Below are 26698 nucleotides of genomic sequence, written 5' to 3'. Positions count from 1 at the left end.
GTACTTTAAGACTTTTATTAAAAACTAGCGACCCGCTCGCGGTTTCACCCGCGGGAACTATTTTATTATTAATTTCTGTCTCCATGACTACGTCCTAGTGACGTCCATGCAAAATTTGAGACTCCTAGCATTTGTAGTAACGAAGTTTCATACAAACTTTCGACCCCAAAAACAACCCCTTAGAAGTCGAATATTGTAAATTCCCGTCTTAGCGAGCACCTACGCCCTATAAATAACATCGATGCAAAATTTGAGGTTCCTAGCACATGTAGATTCTGAGATTTCGTGATGAGTGAGTGACCTTTCGATTTTATATATATATAGATAACCTTACACAGAAATATATACTTTTTTCATGTGCGTAACACTTTTATATGCTTTCTATTCCTAAATCTGTTAAAATAACCTTCTGTCAGCAGATTCTCTACATCTAGTTCTACAGATAAGGAACGTACAGTATTGTGTAACGATAAAAAAATCTTTCAAAGAAGGAAATGAAATATTTAATAATTACATTTCCTTCGCTCTGGTAAGGAGGCAAAGCCCGGCGTTGAATTCCAGGACAAAACAAGCAAGCCAGAATTCAGAAGAAAATGCTAATGGCGTGTCTTAACACTAGGTTCTCTCTGCCTACCACGTGCTTGATACAACATGAAGCTATAAAACGCACTATTTTAGTCATAAATGTTGTCTCAGCCCTACAACACTGAATGAATCCGCGAGACGCACACGTGACGGCAGGAGAGATGCGTCAGGCGCCACCCTGATTCAACAGTGTGACTCATGCGTGCAATTGTGAGCCTACCCTCGTGCTGTATTGTTTACATTAGTGGAAATTATAGTTCTTTTTTTATAATAATGTGTTTGTTTGTTGAAGAGTTTGTTGATCACATTATCTAGGGAACCGATACGTTTAAAAAAACATTTTTCGTGATGCGTGACGTGATATTTTTTAGTAGGAGTCGTTGTTATTAGTATTGTGCCTTCGGTTTTTTTAATGGAATGTCTATCCTTTACCTGGATAAAATATATTTTTAATATCTATTAACTAACATTAGTTAGTTATGTCATAGATATTTGCGTGTAGAATTTAGATATGAATATTATATATGCTTTATTTTTAATACGTACGTATGATGTTTTTTTAAACATTTTATATTTAAAGTTATTGTATTGTGCCAACCAAAATAAAACATCGCCAGCTTGTCACATCAGAATTGAATACGTCTGCAAAAAATATTGAGATTGAGTACATTTTAATTGCAAATTAAAGTTAAAATGCTAATAACATTGACTGCCGTCCGTAAAAGGCGTGTTCTTCACAATCGACGAGGAAGCTTATGATATGGATATATTTAAAAAAAATATATACAGCTGATTTAAAGCCGCTACTCACGTATTGAATGGCAGTATTGTTTAATTATTCTGTCAAGTGTCTTTTTGGTTCCCTTCGATTCTTTTTTTTTTCTTTTTTATAAACTTGTATTTTTAACCGAATAAAGTAAAAGGAGGTTTACAGTTTGACATGTGCGGAAGTGTATTTTGTATGTAATATTTTTGATATTATTGGATATTATTGTAGTAGGATGATCTATTTGAGCTTCCAAATAACAAATATATGTGATTTGAAGTCGGTATCATTTTAATTATGATTTATTTTTGTTTTTTATACGATTCAGAAAAAAGAGAGAGAGAAGTAACGAGTCATACATGTCATAAATATTTAATAATTCTCACGTCAATTGAAAATGTCAAGCTGCTACATAATATTTTAATTTTTAAATATTAAGCAGAACAGTTCGTCCGTTAGTTTTTATTTAGGTAATATTGCGCGTACTACAATTTTCTTTTTATCCTATTTTTTATAAACTCGGAAAATCCAGGAAATGTTTTTCATAAATCTCGCTCGTGGTTTAAAAATGCGAACCCAAATTAAAATTATGGAGCAATTGCATTGCTTGTGTTTTTATTTTCCTGGCGACGATATTAATTTTTACTTCTTGTGGTCTCGTGCTCCACAGTTATAAATTAGTACATTAGTGTATTTTAACAAAAAACTTTATTATTAGTATATTAAAACGAAGGTCGTTGGTGCATTGATATAGCGTTTTGGATTCGTTCCTCACTCAAAATTTGGGTGTTAAGTTGCGAATAGCGTATATAACACTAGGTTCCCTCTCTCTAAGCTACCTTGTTACTCGCTTTTAGATAGCTTTTTTTAATACAATTCGAAGTAAAAAATACTTGCTAAGAAACACAGAGTTTAAAAATATGAAAAATACGTAGATATTTCAAATATAATAATAACACCAAATAACATTTGTTCCAGAATGACGAGCCACCCGAGATCACGTACTGCGTGGTGGGCGGCGAGGGCGGGCTCGCGCTGCAAGCGGTCACCCCCACGCACCCCATGCCGCCGCAAGATGAACTCGACGCGAAGTTTGCTGAGCTTGTGGTGAGTAATATATGTATTTTTTAAGGGTTATTTACGAAGAATTTGAAGCGCCTCTTAGGCGGTGTGCAAGAAGCAGGTTCAAATACTGCTACGTACAAGTTTGTAAACGCGAAAGCATGCGACCTCTATTTCCACTCCAGGAAATTAAATATTTTATATTTTCATGTCGTGGTGTTCTGCAACTCAATACGCATTGCCAAAAATGGGCATCGGAAGTGTCGTAATGGGAACGGAGAGCTTAAACAATAGGTTCTCAGGTTCTCTCTGTCTACTCTGAAAAAAATATAGTTATTTCTACACATATAGCGTTAACAAGAAGGTGTGCATTAAAATTATAACCTGCGTATAAAATGGAGGTCGATAATCTAATTTTACGATCTATTAGATACGGGCGGTGTATTAGTATGGGCTATAATTTTTTTTATGAGTTTTGAATAAATCAACGTTCTTTACCTTCTCAAAGGATCTTTGTATTTAATATTCATATTTATTGCGATAACTATACTTAAGGCCAGCCTCTCGATGAAATGAAATATATATAAAATATCAAATCAGCTTCACGCTGTATCCCGCACATAGCAGGGTAGGCAGACTGAACTTAGTGTTAAGACACTCCGTTCCCCACTTTCTTTGGAATTTTGCGTGGCATTCGTGGCGCAGGGATACAAGTATGTGAAATGACTGGCGTTGATTTTCTCCACTCAACACGTAATGTGAAGCAAAGAATTCGCTGAAAGTGGGAAACGGAAATGTCTTGGTGGGAACGGAGTGTCTCAACACTAGGATCCCTCTGCCTGCCCAGCTGCCTGCGGTAGTTAATGTAGTAACTCCCTATCTTACTAAGGACTTGAGGAAAAAGTAGAAAAAAATATGATGGAAAATAACTTGCTGAGTGTAACGCCAGTAATTACTTATTATCATTATGTAAACAATAACTAATTGATTTTTAAACACTTTTAAGTATCTGTCATAATTGAGTTCTTTTTCCCTCGCCTCTTCCTTCTAAACAGCAACTATCAAGTAACCAAGTATTTTTTCAATTTCAAACAATAGTTCATTAGATTAGAGCGTTCAAACAAACAAATTCGTTTTATAATATTAGTACAGAAGTATATATGTAGTATATCCTAATTTCTAACAGTTACGGTAACAACGTCAACGCCGTTATTTATGTTTTCCGCTCGCGATCTTTGCTTAAATAGTTTTATTGTTAGACTGACTTAGGTATCTATCTATATTCATCTAATACAAATTTCACGATCTTGACATTTATAAGAGTTATGTACTGTAGCATTTAAAATGTATTATTATACTGTTCCTATTTGGTGCTATCGCGAGGCGACGCAGGGTTGATTCTGGGATCGATTTCCACTCGAGGAAATGAAAATTTTAAATTTTCTTTTTCTCGCTGTGGTAACGAGGCAAATCCGCTATAATAATAACAGGTGATATCCGCTACTCTACAATGTTTTGAATATTGGATATTTTGGGTAAAGTAAAAAAAAAAACAAATATTGTAAAAAAATATTATAATAATAAATAATTAAATTAACAAACTGAAAGCGCTAATGATACGAAATATGATAACGAAAGCTACTTACTTTGAAATCATTTGCGTACCTACTTAAAAAAAGTAACTTTCAGTTTTTTCCATTAGCACAAACTTAATGGGCGTGTTTTTAGAAAGAAAAAGGTAAATCTGATATCTTAATTTACTTCCAAAGCCATAAAATTCTTAATTAATAAGTAATTTACAAATTTGATATAAAAACAAAATTGATTACTCTTATAGTAATCTAGCTTGTAATTGACACTAGTAATAAATTCATATTTTAAACTTAAACAAACTGTTTGCGTAATCTACTAACTACCATTTCGTAATACTTCCGAAGCGATGTACCCATTCTATAGATATTATTGATTGGACCTACATACATACATAACGTGTAAAACTAGTTTTGTTTGTTATTATAATTAAAAAATCTTTTGGCCGTAGATCAATTAAGATGTTGGCAGCTCGTAAGATCTACAATTTATGTATTGACACTATATTTCTTATATTAATGGTTTAGGTCTTTTTTATTTTATAGGTGAAGGCAACACTTTAACTGGACTCTTTTTGACATGCATTCTTCTATTGTGTAATATAATCTCTTTTTTACCGTACAATCTCCTTTGTGTGTTTTCCATATAACGTGACATTGGCGAAGTGAATAGTGCTCAACTGGCACGCTCGAAGCGCCATAAATAAAGAACCGAACCGACCGATGGTTTAGTTTAGGAGTTCAATTAAAAGATGACTAATTTCGGTTATTTTACAAGGAACTTGGTGATAGGATTTGTATACAAACATTAGGATGTAATTTTAAACTTAGTAATAAAATCATTAATTTTTTCTTCGTTCGTTTACATTGAGAATATTTGTTATTTTTTTTTAAATATGACTACAAATTATTACGATAGACAAAGCAATAACAGTAAAATTAATAAATTATAAATTGCCGCAATGGGAACAGAGTGTCTTAACACTAGGTTCGCCAATTCCCTATGCCTATCCTGCTAGTGCAGAATACAGCGTCTGAGTTTACATACTCTATCTCTATTAGTAGTTAATGTCGCCCTTAATATTTCTCACATTATAAAACGTCTCGCAAGTTTTCTCCGCACCGATTATTCTATCTTAGCAGTTTTACTATCACTAATTAACACGTAAATTTCAATGAAAGCCCTACAATACATGTTATACAAACATTAGAGATAGCTCCGGTGTAAATGCAATTTCACTTCTAAGGGAAAACTGGTCATAGGTAGGTAAGTACTCGGCGCCAAATAAATTGAAATAGGTACATGTCTAATTGGATGGTTGATACTTTCGCGGACTGGAATAGGTGAAACTGTTGGGTGGTTGTGGTTGAAGCTTTTATCTAATGAAGGATTTTTTTACTTTATTATATTATTAAAGTTAAACTTTTGTTAAGTCTAGTTAAATAATTCTTTTTAGGGTACCGTACTTTTTAAGGAAAAAAGGAAACCTTATAATATCACTTTGTTATCCGTCTGTCTGTCTGTCGTAACACGATAATTTTTCGGCGCCAGACATAAACATCTATGTAATCATTGTATGACAGTAATTGGGTGATTATACAAAATAACAACCCCAATCATCACAGACAAGTCTGCCACAATCACACAACACGATATTAGAACTGACCACTATCAACTAAGTTTGCAAATCGATACAGATTGCCCATACGCCATCAGCTCTTACATAAGAAAGAAAGTAGCGCGATTTTGACAGGTCTGTGAGATAGACGCGATAACAGATTATATTTCATATGGAACTAGTGATGTGACGTAATACTACTAGTGCGGCTTTCGCCAAATGTTTTGTCCGATTTAATCCTTTATTTATTGATCTGTGTAGTGCCAGTGGTGGTACTAGAGGAGTCTTTGTTTGATTTGTTTATTATGTAACTATGGGAGGAAATGGAAATAGAGTTGTATTCGAAAATGGATGTTATGTTTAGATTTATATTTATACTGTGATATTTACTATCGACAAGTAACGTAAATTAAAAATATATATATATAGGTACTAGCGGCCCGCTCGCGGCTTCGCCTGCGTGAACTACGTTATTATTAATTTCTGTCTCCATGAGTACCTACGTCCTATAAGTGACGTCCTTGCAAAATTTGACACTCCTAGCATTTGTAGTAACGAAGTTTCATACAAACTTTCAACCCCAAAAACAACCCCTTGGAAGTCGAATATTGCAAATTCCCGTCTTAGTGAGCACCTACGTCCTATAAGTAACTCCTATGCAAAATTTGAGATTCCTAGCACATGTAGTTTCTGAGATTTCGTGATGAGTGAGTGACCTTTCAATTTTATAAATATAGATTAGGTATAGTCTAGGCGTGTGAACAATCCACCTGGTCTTTTCTATTCCTACGTCCATGAGTATAAGTACTTACATACTACATATATTTGTACTTTATAATGTACTAGCGACCCTATTGCGGCTTCGCCCGCTTTTACTACTGGATTATTCATATAATGTATGTTTGCAAAGCACTTAAGATAATGTGAAAATTAATTAAACCCTAATGCAACCTGCATTTTCGTAGTTCCAATAAGGATTTTCCAATTGTTTTACACAGCAAGGATTTTTTAGTAGGTACCGTAATTTTATATCTGTGATACTAATCTTTTCAAGTACTTATTAAAATATATTTAAATGACTATTTTTAGATAGTTAAATGACATTAAATAATACATTCAACTCGAATTATCCAATACGTGCAAACGCATCTAAATCTTCGTTGCTATAAAGGCAGGCGGGTTTTTTTTTTCGAGCTTGTGGTTAATGCTGAAGAGGGTATTCAGTCCCTGATGAAAAGCAAGCACTACGTGGCTGCCTGTGACGAAAATTAAATAGAATGCATCGGCCGGCAATTGAACCCGGGCTGCCCGCGTGGCAGGCGAGCATTCTACCACTGAACCACCGATGCGTGTAAGGCAGGCGGGCGCGGCGGACTCGCTTGTATAAGCATAACGACGCGAGGCGCGTTTCGCAGCAAGGATTTTTTGATATTGTAACAACTTCTAAAGTACTTATTAAAATGAATAACAGAAAAAACAGTTTTGATCTACATTAAATGGCCAACGTAACGAATATACTTATTTATATGCTGAGAGTAAGGGATAAGTGAAACTTGACTCGATACAGCTGATGTGTGAACGGCGTGATGTGTCAATAATTAAATGCGTTTTTCTCTAAAACTATTCGCAATTTCGAAATAGTTTAAAAAGCAAATTTTATCTTCGTTTAACGTAGAAATTTAATAAAGTATTTTAAAGGATAAGGATTAATACCATTATGGAGAAATATCCCTCACAATAAAAAATATATTGAAATTACTATTTTTAGACAGAAATATGATCACTACACGTTATTCTTAAAAGATACGAATATGCCATCGCGGACTTTTTTGTAGATCTTATTAAGAGGAACAATACTCCAGTACATTTTTTTCATGTAGTATTTACCATTAAAGCAGCGCATGCACCAAAGTGTCTCAGCGGGTAGGACTTTATACACATTTATCGTATTTATGTTAATTTACATAAGAATGTACAAATAATAAACTATATATAAACCTTCCCTGAGAAATACTCGACCTAATGGTGAAAACCGCATCCAAATCCGTTGGGTGGTTTAGAAGAAGAAGAGTTAGAAAGTTCAGACAGACACAAAAAGCGACTTTGTTTTATAAGATATAGGATGTATTTGTATGTGAAAGAATAAGTTCTTGTAACTTCACTGGTACGCACAAAGCATCACATTAATATGTGTACCGCGTTGAACCTATGACCTTTGTCCTTGCAGTCAGGATCTGCAGTAATGCAGGAGATAAAATTTCAAATATTAATCTTCGATGTAATACATGTCTCACCGAACTGCATGAAATGTGACGCTCATGTATATACATTCAATACACGCATTTAGAAGTTATGGTGGATTTACTTTCCGAAAATTACTTTAGTTTTTAAATTACGTTTAGTATTTTCTTTTCCTGGCTCTTGTAACGAGGAAAAGCGGGGCCCTTCCTACGCCCATACTTATGTTGTATTTAAGCATATGCCATTTTGAACTATCATGCTGTAATATCACTCACATACTATAATATTACTCTTTTTATACAACTAACACATACACGTAACATTAATTTTGGACAAATTTACACATTAGTCTAATCACGCGACGCTCTCAATAACGATGTCTATTAAATAAGATTAGCTCACATTCGATACAGAACGGATAAGTGATGTAATGAGAATGATTCACTTTCACTGTCCGTGTGATAGTGATGGTGATAGATTGCTTGTTTGCGTGTGATGGTGATAGTCTGATATGGTTATTAAACAAAGGTACTGGTCGGCTTTAGTTGTCGCTTCTACTGTTCTTTGTCATTTTAATAAATATATGGGCAGATAGGGGGAGATAAGAGTATCTTTACTTTATTTTTTGTCTCCCATTTAAGACGTGGTGGAACTCAATCTCTTATTTTATTTTAACACAAAAGGGTAATGAAAATAATTATTTTTCCCAAAGGGATTGAGCCAGTGGAGGTATCTAAGTTTGTAGTTTAATTTTTTTTAAATATTATATTGTAGGTATGGTAAGCATAATAGTTAAAAAAACAATAATTAAAAAAAAAGAGATTTATCCTTCCGTAGTTTTACTAAATTGGTGTCTTGACTGTAGACAAAGAAAGAAATTCTTTAAACTGAAATTAGATTTCATATTTTTTGTATCCGATTTTGTATTCAACTCCGGTACTTACCTATTAGTGTTCAATTCAATAGAGCGAGTAGACGTTGATTTAAGAATTCTAGCCATAGTGGTTAATTCCATTCGCGAACAGATTGCGGTTAAGCAGCAATTACTGGTGCAGTATTGTTGGTGTTAAATATAGGTTATTAGATCTGTTCAATAATGTCCGTATACTAACTACCTTATTATTTAAAAGTTGGTTAAGTGCCATTCTCTCTGCTTAGCTCGCTAAATGCGTAATTCTAAAAAATATGTACTTATTATACATATATTGTTATATTTTAATTATGTTCATATTTCACTCATACAAGATATTTTTACTCTAAACATTTAATAAAACTGTAACTCGTCCCTATCTGTTTATGGAATACACTTAAGAGTAATACTACTTAGGCTTATTTAAAATTCAAAATATTCTTTATTCAAATAGACTGTTATAAGAACTTTTAAACTTAGTAATAAAATAAAATTTCGAATAAATCATTATTTAATTCTACGTAAAAATTGTAGATCTAACATCATGCAACTTGGAGTGGCAAAGCCAGTTCAAGCTAGTAATCATTATGTAATTTTGTTTTAAATACTTAAATCAAAATATATTTTTATTATGTATGTCTGTATGTATGTAGTAATAAATGTACAAATATTTATTTGCCAAAATTGCATCGGTCGACATCTCTTCGACTTGTTAATTCGTGTTCTATAAGGTGTATGTATCTTCACAGTTTTCAATAAATTCTCCACTTTATAGGTATCTATGTAATATGTATTTAATGTCAAAACTTTCTCCGCCTCCTGACAGTGATGGGCAGTCGCTCTTGAAGTTATAAATGGTTTCTCTTAATTTAATTAAAGTTCTCGAGTTTTCACTTTGATTATTGTTTAATATATAATCTTGGGCCGGTCGAGTAGTAGAGAATATAAATTTACTAATAATATAAATATGTTTAAAAGAAAACACCGTAAAACCAACGTGGTATAGGTATGTACCTATCACTGTTTACGTGATGGTTGTGGGTTCGATCTCACTGGGGGCAATTAATTATTTTCATTTCTACGTTCTGGGATATTCATAGATTGTTAATTCAGTCGTTTGACTTTGATTCTAGTTTTACTAAAATTGGACATCCATGTATGGCATGAGAGGTTCCCCTCACGTGGCCTTACAACGAATTGAATTAATCGGTTGAGAATCTCCCGTAGTCCGCATCGACTAAGGAAAACGATTACAACATGCAATCCCTACGATATTCCATTCGGCATGAAAGAAATTCTCCCACACCCGTATACGTACTGCAACGATCAATAAAAGTGAGTTCTAAGGGGGCTTTGACTCAAATTCTGTCGGATAGCGGAGAATGGCGAGTCTTGACGGAAAAAAAAGAGAATCTAAAAAAAAACATTCTTCTGTAATATATTACCATATCCACATATTTGTAATGCACAAAGTAGATTGCATAATTAAGTAATTTGTGCAATACTGTTATGGCTCTGGTACCTCAGCTCGGGCTCTAGTAACTCGAGCTCGACCGCAACCCGCGCTCCATGTCGTGCTGCGGTCGGCAGTTACGGCACGCGGTGTGGTGCCTTTCAACGTTATTTCTAAATGATTTGCTTCGATATCTTTATTATATGAGCTAATAATTATTGGGTCAAAATGTCGTTGTGGGTATTTGATGATTAAAATTTGGTAGATTACCATGGTTTTTGGTTTTTTTATGCTCATTGCTTATTGAAAAGTGCGTGGACAGATCTTTAGTAAATACTTTTAATAATTAATAATTAATAATATAGACTATTATTAGGTACAAGTATAATATATAATTTCACATTATATCAAAATTAATAAGTATATAACACTAAAAGCAAACATGGAAAATAATATGCAAAGGTAAAAAATAAAAGTAACTAGAAATATTTCATTAAATATTTCCAACTCTTTTGTTATATAAATAAATAATATTTATATTATTGTTTCTTATTATATTTAATCTGATACAATTAAATATGCCAGTCAGTGCCACAATTTAAGATAATAAAATCGCAAATAAAATGGCCACAAGCAACCTTGACACAGCGGTAGAGTCACGATTTGCATTCATTATGAACCTCGTCCATCCCCGTCACCCATATTTAATTAAGATACCACTAGCTTTTTATATAGATAGCTTTGAATACCTACGCTACTGCAACGTTTGAACAGGTAGAATTAATATATAGGTACTCTGTTTTAGCTTTTCACGGTATCCCGCATATAGTAGAGTAGGCAGAGGGAACGTAATGTTAAAATAGGTATTGTGTATTGAATGGCGGATATTAACGCCGCGCTTTATGTCTTGTTACTAGAGCGAAGAAATTAAGATATTAAATAATAAATACTAAAATATTTTTTCAATTGGAACCAGTAGTTTTTGAGATTAGCACGTTCAAACAAATCAACTCTTCAGCTTTATAATCTAGAGAAGCGTGAGGATAACAGGTAATATCAAAATAATGCAGAAGGAAAACATTTAAGATTTAAAATAGAGAAAATACCTAGTATGTAATCTAAGAATTGGTATATTCGTTTGAAGGAAATGTAGAGAAATAATGTCTCAATTAATTCTACTTTCAACTTTTGCTAAAAATATAAGATAGGCGTGTCTAGTGTCTACAAGTAAGGTCGTTTACCTCGAAAGCTTTACTAAAAGCTATGAAGCCCTACTGTGTAATCCGATTAGATATACTCGTACATACAAATCCTGGCATTTGTTCATTATATGTTTATCATCATTAAAGAATAATTTTCAGATAATAACTGAAATTTTCACTTTAAATTGAAAAAAAAAAAAAATTTGGTTTTCTTCTTTAATTGTAAACGCCTAATAAACTTACGTATTTTTAATACATTATTTTCAATCGAAACAGCACACAGTATAGAAGAAACTCGTGAAAGTACAAAATAAATAAATATTATAACACAAATGGTAGAAAATAAGTAACATTTCCATTTTCTACAAGTATTTAGGTGTACATATTTACTTGTAATACAGCCGTCAGGTGATAATCAGTAATCAGGCTAAGCTTTCACCCAGTATTTATCGAAGCTTTAAGAGAACTTTACGAGTGGCAATTACTTGCAAATTCATTAACTATTTTATTATGCGAAAATCTAGATAATCTATTTAAATTACTTTTCATACGTTGATTTTAAACGTTTGTCTAACTGAAATTTATTTTAGAACTTTTGAATTTAAAGTTTTTTTTTGTTTTAGCTTAATAAGTAAACGAATACAGTTTTTTTTAACTAAGTGTATATTAGAGTTACACACTTTTTTCTTGCATATTGCTACAATAGTTTCTCTGTTAATTGGTTTTTTGCGTAACTTCAATTTCAGAAGTAGATCTGATATTTTCACACTTTTACTAAACGTCGAACCAATGTTAATTATGGAAAGTACCTACTCGAAAGTTAGGTACAAATTAACTCAGTTCAGGAACTAAACTTTAAAATTGTAGGTATATAAATTATTATTAGCAAAATTTTCGCTTAATTTAAGTATTGATTATTAGGTTAACTTATTTAAAAAAAATATTTTTTTTTCATTTTTGATAAGAATCTTTTGCCCTTACGTATACTGGTTTTTTCGAGTTAATTTTTATGAGTACGAACGCAGTGACCTGTAACGTCGTGAGATATGAGATGATGAGGTAATTACGGTTATTATACTAAACGTCGCCCTGACATGGCTCTATTTAGTAAATTTACTAACATTAACACATTTATAAAATTCCTAAAGATGTTTGTTCTGAATGTCGCAGTTGATATTTTTGTAGAATATATATTTTTTAGTTTTACGTTGTACCTCGTTCATAGTAAGGTGGGAGAACCTTGGAACCTGGAACCGGATGTTAAGGCACTCCGTTTCCATCAAGACTTCCGTTACCCACCACCTCTACCACCTCCTGGGGACAATGCGTGTTGACTCCAGAATTCAGAAAAAGGAGTGTCTCAACACTAGGTTCCTTCTGCCTACTCTGCTGTGTGTGAGATACAGCGTGAACCTTAAAAAAAGGAGTCGTATAGAATCACCAACTCAACATAATAACAATGGGTGGCATTGTGCGGGCGACTCTAGGCGTCTAGTTTTCATGGGCGTGATAGAGCCTTGACATTCCTTATTGACAGCCGCTCTGACACTCCTCGCCGTAAAAGGACCGTTTGTATGTTGATACATCTATATTATTTTGGATTTAATAGATGAACTGAATTTTTGATTTTATATTTCTTTCGTGAGTAAGATATAGTTAGAGAGTGAGAGAGTTAGAGAGAGATAGTTTCACAGCCAGAGTAGGAAGAGGTAACTCGGGAACCTAGAATTAAGACACTGCAGTTCCTGTAATATTTAGACTTTGACATTTAAAAATACAATCACCGATCATCAGTCAGATATACCTATCTCAACTATGATATGAAAGTACTTTTAAAATGTTAAATCCAAATAATGTTTTATAAGTAAGTATATAGTAATACTATTACATGTTAGGTCACTTAAAAACTTATTTATTTGGTTGCGACACACACTCAGATGTAGATATAACGAAAGCGAACGCCGCCTGGTGATCGTCCGTTATGTCATAGACTCATAGATTAGTTCTGATGACTTGTGCATTTTTTTTTTATTTTGCCATCAAATGTAGCTTACTTTTGAACGAGAGAGAACGAACGAGAGAGAAAAGAACGTTTGAGATCGAACTTGATGTGGAGATTTTCATTTATGAATGAAAACGGTATCTCAAGATAGATCTCGGATTTGAGACTGATTTATTAATACGCGCCTAAAACTCTTTGATTTCTTTGATTAAAAAAAACAGACTTTCAGCTTCGTAATACTCAAGTGTACACTACAGGTAAAACTAACTAGTTCTGTTGTTTGTTCTTTTCTCTTTGTGCTCGTATTATATATTTGTTTAATCATAATATTAATGACATTATATGATAATATTTCGTTATTTGTATTCAAAATATTGACTAGAAATATTAGATTACTTCCAAATTTATTTTTTCTTGAAAATATGTTTGTTATATTAAACTTTTCTGCGTTATCTTATTAAAGTTAGCAGTTGTAAAACAAGAGATGAAACGCATCTCATTTAATCACCACTGGAGAGATCTTTATCCAATAGTGAATAAAAACGGACTGATGATAGTGATAGTGATTGATAGTGATTATGTCGGTCATTATGTCGTTATAATATAATAAGGCGCAACCAAAAAATATTTGCTTATATATTGCGTCAACTTTCTAAGTTAACATCGTATTTGCATCTATAAGTCAAGTCCAGTTAGAGTAAGTACGTAGTACTTCTATTTTTTTTAATTTCATGCTGTATCCCGCAAGTTGCAGGGTAGGCAAAGGGAACCTGGGACCTAGTGCTAAGACTCAACGGGCAGACATTTTTGTTCCTCACCTTCCACCGAATTTTGGTGCATTACGTGGCGCAACTTAACGCCACCCTTTGAATTCACAACCTGTGGCGTATATGTCCCACGCCTGTGATCCTGTGCCACGACTGGCCTCAACTGGTACCAACATAGTACCTATAAGATAAAATATAAATTATAAAAACGAATAAACATTTTTTTGAATTGAATTGAATTCTTGATATATGGCGTTTCGAGCGTGCCAGTTGAGCACAATTCATTTCGCCAATGTCACGTTGTATGGAAAACACACGGAGGAAATTGACCGGTAATAAAAAAGATAAATATACAAAATTATAGAATACATGTAAAAAAAGAGAGATCCAGTGTAAGTACAGCCTTCAAACATTTTTTTTTAATATTTAATACATATGACATTTAATGTCATTAAAACATGACATTAATGTCATTAAAACCGTAGTTCTTAAAAATAAATACTCTGCAGTATTTTAAAATCAATTCTGGCAGTTTTCAGTTCAATTTGCTTTCGATTTTGGAGAATTTGTGTGAAGGTCTTCAAGGGCCTCAGATCCGGTCGAATTAGAATTTTTCATCTTATTTAAATGTTCCAAATAACCAAATACGTTATAAAATTACATGTAATTAGTTTGTGTGGACGTAAGAAGACATTATTTCTTAACAAGATAAATCTATATAAGGCTCGTGCAATCCAACCGACTTTCCGTATAGTTATTTCCATTTACATGTTTCTGTTTTTTGCACCGCCGGAACATGGTATTAAATATCAAAGACCCAATTTGCCTGTAATGGTAAGGCATCTTGTTGTGTGCCTTAGTATGTACAATGTTTATAGTTGCTTCTATTTCCATGATGTGGTTCCTGTTGAAAGTGTTGTTTTTCTATATGTTATTCTAATACAAATTGTATTATATATATAATAAATTGAATTTAATGAAATGTTTTTACTACTGACAAGACCGAAAAACCTAGCGAAAAGTCACTCCATTGCCCACACCAATTCCTAAGAAACTCAAGCTGATTTTTGTCTTGTTACAAAAGCGGTAAAATTAAAGTAATTAATTTCCCCAGGTGGATATCGAACTCACAACAGCCTTAACCAAAAATTTGTGTTAGAATTTTTTATCTGTTTCGCTTAATTAAAATAAAGTAACACCAGGTTTTTTGGGATTACAGGAGGAACTAGACCTAACAGCAATAAATAAAGCTGCGATGATGGATCTGCCGGCGGCGAAGAAGTGGCAAATATACTGCAGCCGGAGGCCGCCACCAGGTCAAGCGCCACCACTCGCGACCGCCCCACAAGTTGAAGATTATATCAAAGCTTTGAATGAAATTGCTGATGTAGGTATTTTTTGAGAAATATAGTATAGAGAAATAGAGTTTTGATTAAAATTTTTCAAAATCGTGTTTGCCTCATTCCATCCAAAGATTTGGCAGCCTGCAGTGCCAACTAGGTCATTGGTTCAAAGCTTACTAGGACTCTTGGCATCGCTGCGTTTATGACTTTATCTGCATTAATGTTATGAGTTAAAATTGCAAATGCAGCACAATATTTTTTCTTTATGTTACTTAAACTTTTATAGTTGTCTTTTATGTATTTTACTAGCATTTTTATAGCTTTCAGCATGTATTAGTATAGACAGAGAGGAGATAGTGTCAACGTACTCTTTTCTCTATTTTGTGACTGAATCCATGCATTGTGTGTTTATTGATGTTTTTCCCGAGTAAAAATGTGAATGGAACCCACAATCACAACACACACAATTTCCAGGAGTCCACAATTGGCTCAATAAATAAATAATTTTATGATAATAAAAAATAACAAAATATTTTTTCAGGCTTTTGCATCATCAGAATCAGTGACGCCCACGGAAGCGCTAGCTCTGGTAGACGGTCTTAAGACGGCTCTTAGGACGAGGGCACACAGCTTTGTCCTCCGCTTCATAAAGCAAGGTGGTCTCGCGGCGTTACTTGAGAGCTTGCAACGGGCGCCGAGAGACGATGCTGTTACAAGGCATAACCTTATAGCGGGGATTAAGGCGCTTATGAATAATTCTGTAAGTGGTTCCTATTATGTTTTTATATAAATGTTAAACATTGATGGGACGACAACAATAGTTGTCGCTTATCAATTGTAGAATATTTAATATTTAAAAAGATGAGTATAACTCATACCTTAATGTGCTTACAACTCATTGTAGATTGGTATACATTGAGTTACAAAATTACAATATAGTTGAATTTTTTGAACATCAAATAGTTTACCATCGGTTTACTAAAGTTATGCCTCAAACCTGAGCCGCGCCAGAAACTCAGCCGGATTGTTCAGATTTATGAATATTTATATGATATTTATTTCAATTTCTAAAATAATTTATTTCATAATAAATTTTATACTGTTTCTTATACTTTCAGACGGGTCGAGCTCACGTACTAGCACATCCAACCAGCATAGACCTAATAGCGCAATCTATGGACACGGAAAATGTTAAGACTAAAGTGGCCGCCTTGGAGATACTAGGAGCGGTTTGTCTTGTGCCAGGAGGACATAAAAAGGTATATTTTATTGATTAACATTTTTAAAGTGTTAGGAAAGAAAAATACTAATTGAATTAAATGGCGGAAATCAACGCCGCGCTTTGACTCGTTGCTAGAGCGAGGAAATGCAAATATTAAATAATTCATTTCATACTTTTTAATATCCACTCAAGGGAGTGGGAATTTCGTTGAGATGATGTGAAATGAACTTAATGATGATGATGTCAAATGTCTCTAAACATTGATTTTATATCTCCCATAGGTTTTGGAAGCCATGATCCACTATCAAAAATACGCCGGAGAACGAGCTCGTTTCCAAGGCATCGTAAACGAATTAGACCGTAGCACAGGAGCCTATAGAGATGACTTGGGCTTAAAAACGGCCATAATGTCTTTTGTAAATGCCGTCTTAAATTATGGACCGGGCGAGGAGAGTCTGGAGTTTAGGCTACATTTGAGATATGAACTGCTCATGCTTGGTATACAGCCTGGTGAGTTATTTTGGTGGTTTTTTTTAAATAATATAGTAAGAACTACAAGAAACAAATAAAAGTACTTTTGTATTTTTTATTATTCAGTCTAGTAATATTTGTACAAAGTGATTTATACTAGATTTACGCATCATCACTAAAGCTGTCTTTGAAAGTGAGCTAATGAGATAAACTTTCTTACATAAAAAAGTTGTTATATGCAGCTATTCTTATTTTTTTTAATAAACGTTTTAATTTTTTATAATAATAACATCGTTTATTTTTGGATTTACAATTGGTAGATCATGTTTGCTGATAGTTGTAACTTTTAAATTATTATGGACATTTTTTTATCGAGACATTTCTAATGAATAATATTCTTTATTAAATTACAGTGATCGAGAAACTTCGAAAATACGAAAACGAGACGCTCGATAGGCACATTGAGTTCTTCGAGATGGTGCGCAATGAAGATGAGAGGGAACTTGCCAGGAGGTTCGATAAGCAACACGTGGATACTAAGAGTGCGGCGGCTATGTTTGAATTGTTGAGGCGGAAGTTGAGTCATACAGCTGCTTATCCACATTTGTTGTCTCTCTTGGAGCATCTCTTGTTATTGCCGTGTAAGTGTTTTTTATTTATTTTTTTACTTTGCCACTCAACAAGTAATGTTTGAGTCTGAAGAGCACAAGGGTGTGACTGTAACGCGACGGTTGTGTATTGTGGGTTCGATTCCCACTCGAGGGAATGAATTATTATATATTTTAATTTCCTCGCTCTCGCAATAAAGTGCAGCGTAGAGTTCCGCTATTCAACATACAATGCTCCGAGAACCCGGCGGGAAGTAAAGAATGATACGGAGTATCTTAACGCTAAATATAAAAAGGTGTATTATAAAAACAATTTATAAAAACGCTTAAGTACTCTTTCTTACACGTTTCTCACACATTCATATATATTTTTGAAATTTTCTGTTCCCAGTGGAATACAACCCGCACTCGCAGCACTGGCTGCTACTAGACCGTGTGGTGCAACAGGTGGTACTGCAGCAGCCGTCCCGCGCGCACAGCGACCGCGACAGCGCCACCGACACCAGCTCTGACACCGCCAAGGTTATTTACACTTCAATATTTATTATTTGTTAACGCGTTAACGACGGTTGTGGGTTCGATTCCCACCTGGAGCAAAAGGCGGCGTTGAGCTCTGCAACTCAAAAGCTATACACCTCACCTTCAGAGTTCTGCGGAAAGTGAGAAACGGAATGTCTTAATACTAGGTTCCCAGAATCCCCTTTGTTCACCTCAATATGTGCGGGATACACTATAAAGCTACAATTTTAAAACAACACAACTAACAATACAATTATATGATTTTAACTTCACGCTTTATTCCGCTATGTATAAAACATGCTAAATAATATAATTGTATCCAAATTTTGGAATATTTCAATATTAAAGTTACTTAAAATATATTTTTTGTTAAGACGCAAGATTCTGTAATTATTTCCTCGCTCAGGTAAGAAGACAACGCAAGGCGTTGAGTTGGCTGAGCTGAGCTACTGGCCACACTTTATCTTACTTTTAATGATTTTATACTTTTAAAATGAATAATACGCAAAAGTTCGAAAAACCTACCTTCAAGGCTGCTATGAGGCATCAGCTGTTCTGGAAATGTGAGAAACAGCGTGAATATATAAAAAAAAATGTAAATAAGGTTTTTTTTGTACTCCAGGTGTACGATCCAGATGTGGCACCATTAGAAATAAATGTAGGAGAAATAGTTCACTTGTTAGCTAAAGAAGAAGAATTAGTAGCAGCGAGAAATAAAGCGGACAATTTGGAGAGAGAAAATGTCGACTTGGCCACCGAACTGGCTAAGAAGGTATAAAAATATATTTTGTTTTAATAAAGCCTATGACGTTTGTGACGATTTAATTTTATTTCGTATAGGGTGAAAAATAAATGTATTTTTTCGTTTTTTTAATATTTAATTAGGAAGGTTTCTTGTTTGGATTAAACTGTCGAATGTCGTTTATACAGGTTGTTTGGAAAAGTAATATATAGATATATATATTTTCAATTTTAATTATTTTCTTTAATGTATTTTTAGATTAAATCGTCAAAAATGTTAATATTTTGAGGGAAGCGGTGTCTTGAAACCATTTTAACTTGATATCATTTCGTGTAATTCTATAATGCCATCCCATTGGCTTCCTAAAGGCCCGGGGATAAAGGTTATATTTGCATGTCATTATATCGTTGTGGTTATTAAAGTTAATGTAATTCTATAAGACATTGATTAACATTTTCATCTTAATTTTAATTAAAATATACATTTAATTTTAACTGTGAGCGAAATTTATTCGAAATTATTATTTGAAATTGAAAATGTAATAAACAGATAAATCAAAATTTACTAAAACGTAAAACTAATTTGTTTTGGATTTCTTTGCTTTAAATTTATTTTATTTTACGTACCAAACCGTTTTTCGCTCGACAATATCGATTTATCTATGAAATGTGGTTTTTAATACTTAATTACACCGTAAATACATAGAAATTGGCATATTACCAATCGCTCACAGTACTTAAACCATCCGCACTAACTAACTAACAGGAGAAACAAGTAGACCAGCACACGCAGGAAAGGGAAGAGTTAGAGGGAGTGGTCTCCCGACTCAAGGAGAGATTAGAGAGAGAGACAGCAGCTCACATGGAGTGTACGGAGAGAGCTCGAGCCTCAGCGTGTAGGGCTCATCAGTTGGAACAACAGGTAAGAGATTATAGTACTATCTTTTGTTATACGAGTATGTTTAAATATCTATAATTTTATTATATTGTGGCCGCCCTGGAGTATATATTTAGTCTGTATGTATTTTTGTACTTTATACACTCGGAAACAAAAATCAAATCTGCGCAAACATGTGCAGCTAACTAACTTCATGGCAGCCGTGACACAGCGACCGTACTGTACACCGATATGTAACGTAACGTTATCTTTAAAAACCGTATTAATTATGATATAACTTTTTTTGTCATTAAAACATTGATACGTTTTGCAGTTAAACCAGGAGCGTGCTGAACGTGTTAGATTCGAAAAATTGGTTAGTGAAGGAAGCATACCTGATGACGCTAAGGTACGTTAGTCTTAACTGAGTTCGCGACCGTTGCATTTATAATCAGACGCTGTGAGCCACGAAGGCCTCTTAAATTATATAATTTTCGTTACTTTATAAATTTCAGGTCAGCAACCTAAAGAGCGCAGTAATAGAAACATGCTCGGCCCCTCCTCCACCTCCGCCTCCCTCGTTGTGCCCTCCTGCTCCTCTCCCACCACCAGCCCCCCTAGCTCCCCCTGCTCCCCTCGCACCACAACCACCCAGACCCAAAAAGAATGTACCAACCCCCGGAAACCCCCTAAAGAGCTTCAATTGGAGTAAACTACCCGATACTAAGCTACACGGAACGATATGGCAGGAACTGGATGACACCAAATTGTACAATGCGATCGATTTGCACGGTATTGATAAGATGTTTTGTGCTTATCAGAAGAATGGGGTTCAGGTGAGTGACTATCCAGTAAGATGTGATACATAATACAAATTATTATTATTATATTAAAATTAATGTTAATATATTTTAGAACGAAGGCTCCGTAGAAGATTTAAGACAATTAGGTTCAAAGCCTAGAACTAAGATCTTATCGGTAATAGACGGTCGTCGCGCTCAAAATTGTACTATACTGCTTTCCAAATTGAAAATGTCTGATGAGGAGATTTGTAGGTGAGTTATGGTTTTATCTTCTTATTTTTTTCTTTCACGCTGTATCCCGCATATCAGGAAAGGCAGGGAGAACCTAATGTTAAGTCACTCCTTTCTCCGGTTTCTGCCTGAATTTGTATATTTACTTTTTTTTCATTGTCCGAATATTATAGTGTCCGAATTTTCATATTTATACATTGAACGTTGCTTATTTTTCCCTAGAATATTCAATGGTTTCAAGAAATATAAATAAAACTCCTCTTTCAGAGCAATCCTCCGAATGGACAGTGGTGAACAGCTTCCCCTGGACATGGTGGAACAACTCCTCAAATTCACTCCGAGTGCTGAAGAAGCAGCTTTACTGGAGGAGCACCAGGACGAGCTGGACAGCATGGCTAGAGCTGATAGGTTCCTTTATGAGATATCTAAGTGAGTCATTGTATTCCGTATTTCTAGAGGTTTTTTTGAAAAATCACAATGAACCTAGACATAGATATTGGTATTAATATAAATGTTGCTCCATAATTAGGAAAGAAAAATATTCTTATTAGAAAATATGTAAAGATCTCGCAGGTTCAACCCGCAGGCTCCAGTGGCGGGACTCAACGCCACGCTTTACCTGGCCAGAACGAAAAAATGAAATGATTAAATATTCCATTCAAGTGAGAATCCAAAACAAACCAGTCGTTCACAGTCACATGCTTGTGCCCCTACGCCACGAGTGGGCTTATATATTTTCTACTTATTTAAATTATAAAGTAACTACATACATAGTAGGAAATAGATAATACATATAAATTTGCTTCATTATCCACAGGATCCCGCACTACTCTCAACGTGTACGTACATTATTATTCAAGAAGAAGTTCTCAGTGGCCATATCAGAAGCTAGGAGTCGAGCCTCTGTCGTACTACGAGCGGCTCGAGACATGACACGGTCAAGGCGACTTCGTTCGTTACTCGAGATTGTACTGGCTTTGGGCAATTATATGAATCGGTGAGTTAATTTGTAGCAATTATATGAACCAGTGAGTTTTATTATATAATTAGCTTTTAATTAAGGAGTTTTAGGTGATTATATAAATTGCTACTAATTCGTATCTGTTCAGATTAAATTTCTGTCTTCAAATATTGTCTGTCAGAGATTGCTACTTGCAATAAAAAAGTCCTTTCATTATATTATATGTATATTGTATATGATAGCAAAAAAATATATTTTTACGATATTATATTATCTGTTGAAGAAAAATGAACATAATCAACATATTTATTAAGGTAAATGCATGTTTTTCTCGTTCCAGTGGTGCTCGTGGAAATGCATCAGGTTTTCGATTGTCTTCTCTTAACAAACTCGCTGATACTAAGTCTAGTGTGACACGCAACACGACTCTGTTGCATTACCTTGTTGAACTGTTGGAGACTCAGGTATGTCGTATAGTATTTTTTAGCTTCACGCTATACAAAAAAAATATCAAAATATTCCTTATTCAAATAGACTGTTATAAGCACTTTTGAATCGTCGAATGAACATATAAGCAAAAAGCTAATTAAAAATAATAAAGTGTACATGAAAATGTACGATTTAATAGTATTTATAGTTAGCGTTCGCGACTTTTCAAAGATCGGGTAAAAACCCCTGTTTTTGTCTATTCTAATTCCAGTTCAAAGACATCCTCCTCCTGGAAGAAGATCTACCACACGTACGCGCAGCTGGCAAGGTATGCGTCGACCAGTTAGAAAAGGACGTCACCGCCCTGAGGAATGGTCTCCGGGAAGTATCCCGGGAGCTGGACTACCACGCGTCTCTACCAGCCCCTGGACAGAATGATGCCTTTGTGCCCGTCATGAGGGAGTTCCACGCGCATGCTGTGTGCTCCTTTACACAGTTGGAGGATTTGTTCCAGGTTAGTTTGCTTCTAACGTTAATTATTTCACACTTAGGAAACAAGCAAAAAGTCACAGTAAGTTCATTACTCTTAATGTTTTAAATTACTGGGAACTTAGTGTTTTTTTTTGGTGTGTCCAAAAGTACCTTAGTTGCTTAGTAATTTCCGATTCAATTTTGAATATATGACTATTATAGCATTCTAGTAGGATGATATCGCAATCTACGAAGAAAGTCAAATTCTATCTTATCTAATGGGTTGCCAAACTTGTTGTACTGTTTATATATGCGCAATGATGTATCGACACAATAAATTGTTATTATTAAATTAATGATAACCATTGATGCTATAAATCTTAAACAGGATATGAAGAGTCGCCTGGAGGCGTGCGCGCACGCGTTCGGCGAGGAGGCGTCGGCGTCCCCCGAGCAGCTGTTCGGTGCGCTCGACGCCTTCCTCGCGCAGCTGTGCGAGGCGCGCGCCGAGTGCGACGCGGCTCGACGCCGCCGCGACGAGGAAGAACGCCGCACGCGACACGAGCAGGAGGTGACAATCGTTGTTTTATATGTTACAGTACAGTCATGGCGTAGGGGGACAAGTGTTCTGCAAAATCGACTGGTTGTGGGTTCGATCCCCACTCGAGGAGAACGGAGTGTCTTAACTACTACACTCTGTGTGCGGGATATAGCGTGAAGCTGATGTGTTTTAAACAGTATATTTGAAAATGCACCTGTTGCTACTCTGGTGTTACACGGAGTCGTGGGCGGCGATGATCACTTACCATTAGCTGCCCCGTACACTCGTTTGCTTTGTCTTTTTCCTTAAAAAATAATAAGTTGACGAGTCGTGGCCGCCTTGAAGTGAAATGTAGATCGCTGTTCGACAGTTTTGTTCTCGAGTGAACATTGCGCAACGACTTGTCGACTGTATTGTATATATTATGATCTGTTATATTTAATTCATAAGTTAAGAATGTTTCTAATATAACAACACACACTGCTATATGCTGCGATATTTTTAACTGTAGAATAGATTATTAATTATCAATATAACTTAAGTCAAAGTATATTTAATTACAGCTCAAAAAACGTACAATGGAGAGAAAACAAGGTTCCAGCCTCCTAGGTTCAGTAGGAAAATCCCTAGGGAAATCAAATAGCACAGATTGCAATGGCCACTCTGAGAATAATTCTCGAGACGGTACCCTCACAAACGGGCAGAAAGGGGAATTCGATGATCTAATCTCCGCTCTGCGTACTGGAGACGTATTTGGTGATGACGTGGCTAAGTTTAAAAGGTCGAGAAAAACTACTAAGAAAGGCAGAGATTCACCTCCGAGAGGTATTTGTAGGGAGGATTCTAGGGAAAGGCAGAAGAATTGAGAATAACTTATTGATTTTTGGTTTGATTGTGTGATAAATTATGAATGAAATTGTTTTGGGGGTCATGGAAATGTGTTATAAAGTGGACCTAATATCAACATTTTGATTTTTGATATGTTATGTTATAGTTCAAAATACTTTCCCCCTACAGAGATACCAACGACATAAATATATTGATAGTAACAATCGTATAAGAATTACGATGCAGCTTGATGAAACCCGCTCAGTGGTGAGAGTGCTTGTATGGAAAAAAAAGAGATGCGGATACAAATGTTGCTACTTTCCAATTTTTATGTTTTCTAACAAAGTAATTCTAATGAAATTGAAGTTAATGTCCTCATTTTGAAGTCAGAGTTGATTGAATAAGTTCATTCTCATATTTTGATGGGTTCTCAAAACGTGTTTTGGTTTAATTAAAACAAATATACACAGGGAGCGTAATATTATAGCACTATCCTAAATAACTTTTTTAATAAAAGTGTGTATAAGAAAGAGGCGAAAATAACTTTGACGTTAGTTTGTTTGTATGCATTATAACGATTGCGAATGATTATAATTATTATTATCATATATTTATAAGATATTGCTCAAGTAAATGTAGCTTTTATTAGAACAGTACATTTCTTAACAATAATTGTTTTTTTTTGTCTCATAGTATTTGATATTTATATAGAAGTCTATAGTTACTATTGATAGTAAGCTATTAACAGTTTTTACACAAATATCGATTTTATATATAATTGTATCATTCGCAATCGTAATCTTTTTCCATACAAAATATATCGATATAGTCATATAAAGTGATATTTTCCAGTTTTCGACGTAGATTGTAATTAATCGAGTCACAAATGTAGCGAAATTGTAGATTGTGCCAATATTTGGTTTCTTTATAAAAAATATATATGTGAAAATAATGTAGACATTATGTTTATTTAACTTTAGTTTATTGTTTAATATAGATGCTTGTATAGACTTAAAGGTCCGCGTGTAAAAAGCTTTTAATAATAATTAATATATGGAGTTATAAAGAAATCTTATATTTGGCGTAAGTGACGTCATCAATAAAATTGATTTTTTTTTCCTTAATATCGATTTGCAATATTTTCTTTTATCGTCTTATTTATTTTAAATTTATTAGTGTATAATGATTTGATTATTATATATTTTTATTTTACATATTTCGCCTAATTCTGTCAACTTTTATTGGCATAATATTTGAATTGGACTAAAATTAAGACTGCATGTTATTTAATTTAGAATTGTATTGTGATTGACCGTAGGCTACATCCTCGGAGATGTATTTTACGATAGCATCTTTTTCGATATCGATATTTAGCCGATTGAAACATATCGATAAATTTTCATTAATTTTAATATTTTTTTTAACTTAACTTCGACGACCAGATTTATCTGTGATCCGACGAATGGGGCGAAAGACAAAATAAACTTAAATTATTTATTGATTTCTAAATTTCATTAAGTGTTATTGAAACAATAAGCTGAACAAAGTAAACTGAAATTTGACCAAGTTTTTGCTTTTATTTTGGAATAGTATACTTGAACACTAGACTCTTTCTCTTCTCTCTTTCTGCATACAAAATAACAACTTCGAAAAATAAGCGACATTCTATTATATTTATGTTTGAACTTTTCTTTCCCACATATACAAATTACATACATATGCTGAATAAATATATAATCATTCGTATCATATTGGAATTGTTTTTATATCTCGCATACAAACGAATAGAATAGGAATTGATATCTAAGCCTAAGTATTCATAACATTTTGGACTTTTTATTATTATTAATAACGCCATATTTGGCATTTCTATGAATATACAGTTTTTTGTAATTTTACATAAACACTTTCATGTAATTTGATCTGATTTTTATTCCTCATTTTCTAATGAACATTTTTAGAAGATTAGTTTTCTGTTTATTTTGTAAATAATATATTTTAATTCGATGCAATTTGTTACCGCTACGGTGTTTAATAATTTATTCTACAGTACGTATAGATGTTTGTCTGTAAATTTTATTGTTTTGTTCAGTATTGCTTAAGCGTATAGTATATTATATTGTCATACCTTAATAGATACTATTTAAATAAAACTTTGGAACTGATGTCTTTTTTTTTATTTTATACCCATATATCCCAAAACCCTACCAATACTAATAACATATTAGAAACATCCCCGATTTCGAGGCCGAAGAGGAGGTGATAAACGTGACAGGTGGGTTTGATTCCCACTCAAGGAAATTAAATATTTGATGGCAAGGCTAAGCGCGTCTTTGAATTCCCTCACTCAACACGCAATGCCTCCAAAATTCGGCGGAAAATGAGGATCGGAGGGTGTACAAATTAGGTTCCTTCTGCCTACCCTGTTATGTGCTTGATACAGCATGACGATGAAAG

At 34.1% G+C, this 26698-nt stretch overlaps 1 protein-coding gene across 7 annotated transcripts in view; it reads left to right on the top strand.

Moving 5' to 3' along the window:
• DAAM (disheveled-associated activator of morphogenesis-like protein) overlaps window positions 1-26406 on the top strand; it is an 88327-nt gene extending 61921 nt beyond the window's left edge. For 6 of the 7 annotated variants that reach the window (XM_085199785.1, XM_085199781.1, XM_085199780.1 and 3 more), the window contains 18 exons: window positions 2330-2458; window positions 15416-15583; window positions 16081-16299; window positions 16658-16798; window positions 17043-17271; window positions 17646-17873; window positions 18232-18362; window positions 18982-19131; window positions 19867-20022; window positions 20312-20386; window positions 20493-20813; window positions 20893-21032; window positions 21279-21440; window positions 21829-22008; window positions 22313-22436; window positions 22673-22915; window positions 23261-23443; window positions 23977-26406. In XM_085199785.1, the coding sequence (XP_085055911.1) occupies window positions 2330-2458; window positions 15416-15583; window positions 16081-16299; window positions 16658-16798; window positions 17043-17271; window positions 17646-17873; window positions 18232-18362; window positions 18982-19131; window positions 19867-20022; window positions 20312-20386; window positions 20493-20813; window positions 20893-21032; window positions 21279-21440; window positions 21829-22008; window positions 22313-22436; window positions 22673-22915; window positions 23261-23443; window positions 23977-24279 (3282 nt within the window). In that variant the 3' untranslated portion in view covers window positions 24280-26406. The remainder of the gene's footprint in view (window positions 1-2329; window positions 2459-15415; window positions 15584-16080; window positions 16300-16657; window positions 16799-17042; window positions 17272-17645; window positions 17874-18231; window positions 18363-18981; window positions 19132-19866; window positions 20023-20311; window positions 20387-20492; window positions 20814-20892; window positions 21033-21278; window positions 21441-21828; window positions 22009-22312; window positions 22437-22672; window positions 22916-23260; window positions 23444-23976) is intronic. The other variant, XM_085199786.1, reaches the window with a different exon arrangement.
• Window positions 26407-26698: the final 292 nt, after the last annotated feature.

Source organism: Heliconius melpomene, chromosome 16 (genome assembly GCF_056956725.1).
Source record: "Heliconius melpomene rosina isolate 202511_hmr_F chromosome 16, ASM5695672v1, whole genome shotgun sequence".
In the NCBI taxonomy this organism is placed as follows: domain Eukaryota; kingdom Metazoa; phylum Arthropoda; class Insecta; order Lepidoptera; family Nymphalidae; genus Heliconius; species Heliconius melpomene.
This window is presented reverse-complemented; position numbering and strand designations above follow the sequence as displayed.